General features: G+C 40.1%; 1 protein-coding gene across 1 annotated transcript in view; it reads left to right on the top strand.

Annotated features, from left to right (window-relative positions):
* The window catches only part of ca7 (carbonic anhydrase VII), a 29,777-nt gene that overhangs the window by 5,028 nt on the left and 18,749 nt on the right, over nt 1-6,000 (top strand). The window contains exons 3-4 of the mRNA XM_060911775.1: nt 4,191-4,309; nt 4,401-4,496. Of these exons, the coding sequence (XP_060767758.1) occupies nt 4,191-4,309; nt 4,401-4,496 (215 nt within the window). The remainder of the gene's footprint in view (nt 1-4,190; nt 4,310-4,400; nt 4,497-6,000) is intronic.

Genomic DNA, 6,000 nt, shown 5'->3' with positions numbered 1-6,000 from the left:
TACAGTCGGGGCCATAAAAATTTGGACAGTGACAGAATATTGGTATTTTTGCCACTGTACACAACCAAACTGGATTTGAAATGAAGCAACCAAGATGTGATTAAAGTGTAGACTTTCTGCTTTAATTCAAGGGGTTTTACAAAGCTATTGTGTTAACCGTTAATTTAGGAATCGCATAATGAAAACATAAGGATTATTTTTAATACTTGATTGCAAGTCCTTTTCAGTCAGTGACTGCCTGAAGTCACCCATGGACCTTACCAAATGGTGAGTTTCCTTCTTTGAGATGTTTTGCTGTACCTTTTACTGCAGCCACCTTCAGTGGCTGTTTTTAACCCCGCCGACAGTAGTCGGAGGGGTTATTATTTTCACCTGCGTCAGTCTGTGTGTGTGTGTGTATCTGTCTGTCTGTCTGTCTGTCTGTCTGTCTGTGTGTCTGCAAGATATCTCAAGAACCAATGGATCGATTTGGACCAAATTTTGTACATGTGTTGCCAATCACCCAGGAAGGAAACCATTAAATTTTGGAGGTCAAAGGTCAAGGTCATGGCAGAACTTCAAAATTTTCGCCCAATGTATTTTAATAGGGAAAAGGCGGGGTTTGCACTCGTTAGAGTGTCCCTGTCTAGTTTTTGTAATAAATTAAAGCTGAAAGTCTACACTTCAATCACATCTTGATTGCTTTATTTCAATTCCATTGTAGTGGTATACAGAAGCAAAATTACAAAAATTGTCATGTTCCATATATCCGACTGTACATTTAAAGTGTCTGATTCAGAAACACTATTACGCCATTACCTCAGCATGATTTGGCTGACACATGTAATTTCTCCTCTGACCTTGCATCTGTGTAATTATTGCACTCAGTTTTTGTGTGCGTCAGTATTTCAACTAAAGTTATAATTCTGCCTATGAAACAAATAGCACTAAGGAAAGAACACAGACTGGGCTGTTTGTCTTTGTATTTATATTGGTTCTTGAGATCTTATGTACTTGTTTGGCATCATCTTCCAGTTGTATGATGTCACTTACTGTGTTTTCTTCAGCAAACACTGAAAATGGTTAAAACATTCATTCATTCATTCATTATCTGTAGCCGCTTTATCCTGTTCTACAGGGTCGCAGGCAAGCTGGAGCCTATCCCAGCTGACTACGGGCGAAAGGCGGGGTACACCCTGGACAAGTCGCCAGGTCATCACAGGGCTGACACATAGACACAGACAACCATTCACACCTACGGTCAATTTAGAGTCACCAGTTAACCTAACCTGCATGTCTTTGGACTGTGGGGAAAACCGGAGCACCCGGAGGAAACCCACGCGGACACGGGGAGAACATGCAAACTCCACACAGAAAGGCCCTCGCCGGCCACGGGGCTCGAACCCAGAACCTTCTTGCTGTGAGGCGACAGTGCTAACCACTACACCACCGTGCCGCCATGGTTAAAACATCTGTCAGCATTCTTGATCCTACTGTACCCAAACATTGAGGACACATCTGCTGGTGAATTGCCAAAGAGAAAGAAATGAAAGACCCATCATTCAGTGCAACAATGTAGCAGTGGCGTATCTTTCAGTTATTTAAAATTATTGCATATTAAAATCTGAAAAAAGTGGAAAATGAGTAATACAGTTCAAATACGGTTAGGAGTTTTAGGTAAGGGTGTTCATTCAAGTTCACTTTTTACATGGTAGTCTGGCAAGAACATTTTTCCCAGGAAAGCAAACCTGCACTTCACATTCTCAGAGAAACAGGTACACACTCAAAATCAGCAGGTGACTCTCCATAGGGACGTGGTAGCTAAGTGGCAATTAGGGCTTTGTGGGTTTCTGTATAATTTATTACAGAAAGATAAATTGTCCAATTCCATTACTAGGCATGTTTGACAGTGAGCGACTACTAGGTCATCCCTCACTCTGTCCTCATACTGTATATCTAAACGTGATACATGTAGAAATTAAGGTATTCATTCCTTAGACCATGATTGAGATATGCCGTAACGGACATGTTATTAAAGGAAGAGTTCAGCTAAAAAAAAAATTACACAATTTTCTCTTTAAGTCAAATGCAGATAATCTACGTTTGTTTGTTTGTTTGTTCTATATGCACTTCTTTAGTTTTGCGTTGGCGCTATTATGATAATCTACCTACAAGTAATAGAAGTTGTAGGCTGACTCACCAAAATATTTTCTATAAATAAAAATAACAATCTTTATGGACTTGCGTTGAATGAAAGTGTTAGTTGCATAATCTCATTTTAAGATAAACAATTATGTAACTTTTATTTTCTTACAAATTTAGACTTATCATTTTGTACAACTTCTTGTACAATTCCACAAAACGTCCCAAAATTCTTGTCATTCTCCATAACCACTTATCCTGTACAGGGTCGCAGGCAAGCTGGAGCCTATCCCAGCTGACTATGGGTGAGAGGCAGGGTACACCCTGGACAAGTCACCAGGTCATCGCAGGGCTGACACAGAGACAAACAACCATTCACACCTACGGTCAATTTAGAGCCACCAGTTAACCTAACCTGCATGTCTTTGGACTGTGGGGGAAACCGGAGCACCCGGAGGAAACCCATGCAGACACAGGGAGAACATGCAAACTCCACACAGAAAAGCCCCTGTCTGCCACTGGGCTTGAACCCAGAACCTTCTTGCTGTGAGGCGACAGTGCTAGCCACTACACCACCGTGCCGCCCTCTTGTCATTCTTCACAGAATATCAAATTATGCTAAGAAAAAAGCTATTCTGCTTGTAAATGCTGGCTACTCCAGGTCAAAGTTTTGCTCATGTATTCAATATTGGGGCGGCACTGTCGCCTCACAGCAAGAAAGCTCTGGGTGTGAACCTCACCGCTACCGGGAGCCTATCTGTGTGGGGAGAACATGCAAACTCCATCTGTGTGGGTTTCCTCTGGGTGCTCTGGTTTCCCCCACAGTCCAAAGACATGCAGTTAGGTTAACTGGCTACTCTAAATTATCCGTGTGTGTGTGAGAGAGAGAGAATGGTTGAGAGGAGAAAAGCTCTATAAAATAATCCAGTAGAAGGCAACGGGAAACCACTACTGTAACTTCCCTAGAAACTTTGATGGAAGTCAGGGCAGCCACATCATTGCAGTGCCATGCCAAATAGCGAGTGAGTGAATTCAATATTGTGTCGTAGGTGTTTTGACACGAATTTATGAAATATATTGTAGATAAGCGGCTTCTTTTACAGCCTCATACCGGTATGAAATGAAGAAAAACGCTGAGTATCTTTGCATACTTGCCAACTCTACCGATTCACGAGGTAGTCTACTGATCTTGAAAGGTGAATCCTGCCTACCGCTTTTAGTTCTAAAAACTACCGCATTAAAAATAATCACTGAACACTGTTGGATTTGTTCTTCTGATCTTGTTTCAGCTGTTTTCGGCACAGGGGATACAAGTATATAGCGTCAAATAGTCCTATGGAGTGAAGCAGAGAGCCAATGGAACTGCGCAATGATGTTGAATCTAAATTGTATCGCTCTATCGCACCATTCCATTGTTTTCGTTATGGCTCTAGCCAATCAGCAATGAGCTCACATGTTCCAACAAATCACATTATTATGTGTAAAAACCAAACACACTCTGGTGATCACAAATAATGCAAACTCTGAATTAAAGATTCGCGATGACAAGTTTAGGGCGAGTTGCTCATCAGATCATCCATGCATTAAAGCATTGAGGCAAGGTGAGAAGCATGCATTTTGTGAAGTATGTAGGTCTGATTTCGTGATCAATTTGCTTCAGATGTGGCACTCAGAATGCAGGAGAATGTGCTTTTTTTTTTTTTAATTTTTCATGGGGAGGGCATGCCCCCGGATCCCTCTAGAACGGCACAACTGTCACACAATGTGATCTACCACTCTTCATTCTCAGAGGGTTGGCAAGTATACCTTGGGTAATGGACTACATTTGGAGTAATGTTAAAAATTTGTGTAAATGTGAATTTTCACCAAACTATTCATGTAACCTGTACAGTAAAGTGTTCTCAGTGGGGAAACAAAAGACTCTAAATAAAATATGGCTTCAAGGAGTTTGCCTTTTCAGACATGGTATATAGCAAAATCTTACACATATAACATTCAGTAGCCCACACAACTTTAGACATCCAGCTCATGGAATATGATCACTCGCTGAATCACTTCTCCCATGACAGTGATCCAAGGAGGTCCACTTGAAAATGCGTACCGGCTCAAACAGTTTCACTTCCACTGGGGAGGAAAAGACTGTGATGGCTCTGAACACACTGTCAGTGGGAAGACCTACGTGTCTGAGGTGTGAACACAAATTTGCGATTAAAAAAAAAAAAATCACCAGAGCCAATCTCTGTCTCTCAAGTTTTACTCCCATCTTTCCTTTCCTACAGCTACATCTGGTGCATTGGAATGCTGTGCGCCATCGCACGTTTGGTGAAGCCGCTGCAGCTCCTGATGGCTTGGCTGTGCTGGGCATCTTTTTGGAGGTTGGAGCTTCTAAAATGAATCAAACCATTATATATTAAACATTTTTTATTATTAATTTATGGAAGTTCATTTAAAATACACTAACTGGTCAAGGTGAAAATATTGTCATTTTCACCTAATTGGAAAATATCTTTATTTTGGTGGCAGTAGATGGTATTCAGAACATTTTGTGTGAATTTACAAATAAGAATCTAACCTGATTAGAATGGCGGCTACAGTTATCGACAGTCCGTAATTATCGACACTTTTTTTCAGACTTACCAATAAAAAACAATTTTACAAAGGTAAGTTTCAATTACAGCAGTTATTATTAGTTAATTAATCACCCAGAAGACCCCCCTCGCCCTTTGATCTTATCGTCTGATGATACAGCTCGTTACCTAAGATGGAATTTTTTCACATGATCAGCAATTTTAGGAAAACCTGGATGTTATCATCGCAGGTAAGCATGGTGGAAAGATCATGGGCATGCTTTTACTTATAAAATTCACCAATATTTTGTGATCTCCTTGTCGAAACCTACTTTGTTTCTTGCTCTTTCATTTAAGTCACCATTTTGTATCTAAACGTGCGTTTGAGAAGTCACGTGAGGTGTCGATAATAGGGATCACTTTCACCAGTATCCACCATTATCGACACCCTGTGGAATTAAGTGACATTTACAACTGTTATGGATCAATCTTTGTGTAACATTGTTGAAGTAGATGAAGTACTTTAAAAAAAAAAGTGCTGTAATTTATAATAATTTTTTTCTGGTTCATATCATAATGGAATGTTTCTAGAGTGTTTGGAATCCTATTGCAATAAATAGAATTAGACCAGAATTAAATTCCTAGCATATAAAAAAAATGACATGGTTGAAATATTCAGATTTTTCTATTCCATTCAGAACATTTTTTTTTTTTTTTTTGCAGTTTGTTGTAAATATCTACCACATATTACAATATCAGTAGACATTTTATATTTTGGCTTGAGGAATGACATGTGACCTTTGACCTGGATTTTCATGTGGTTACAATGTCAATTTCCTGTTGACATTTATTGGTAAACTACAAAACTAGAAATTAATACAAACAACAGTGAAAATAATTAGAAAGTGGAACAAAAAGATTTTCTCACACAGGTTAAACATTATCCGCTCATTTGTTTACAAACATTAGAATTACTTCCTCATTTACGTAAGCATTGACATCAGTATATTTATATAAAATATATTTTGTACTAAATATAAGTCTACGGTGGTGTAGTGGTTAGCGCTGTCGCCTCACAGCAAGAAGGTCCGGGTTCGAGCCCCGTGGCCGACGAGGGCCTTTCTGTGTGGAGTTTGCATGTTCTCCCCGTGTCCGCGTGGGTTTCCTCCGGGTGCTCCGGTTTCCCCCACAGTCCAAAGACATGCAGGTTAGGTTAACTGGTGACTCTAAATTGACCATAGGTGTGAGTGTGAATGGTTGTCTGTGTCTATGTGTCAGCCCTGTGATGACCTGGCGACTTGTCCAGGGTGTA

Source organism: Neoarius graeffei, chromosome 27 (genome assembly GCF_027579695.1).
Source record: "Neoarius graeffei isolate fNeoGra1 chromosome 27, fNeoGra1.pri, whole genome shotgun sequence".
In the NCBI taxonomy this organism is placed as follows: domain Eukaryota; kingdom Metazoa; phylum Chordata; class Actinopteri; order Siluriformes; family Ariidae; genus Neoarius; species Neoarius graeffei.
This window is presented reverse-complemented; position numbering and strand designations above follow the sequence as displayed.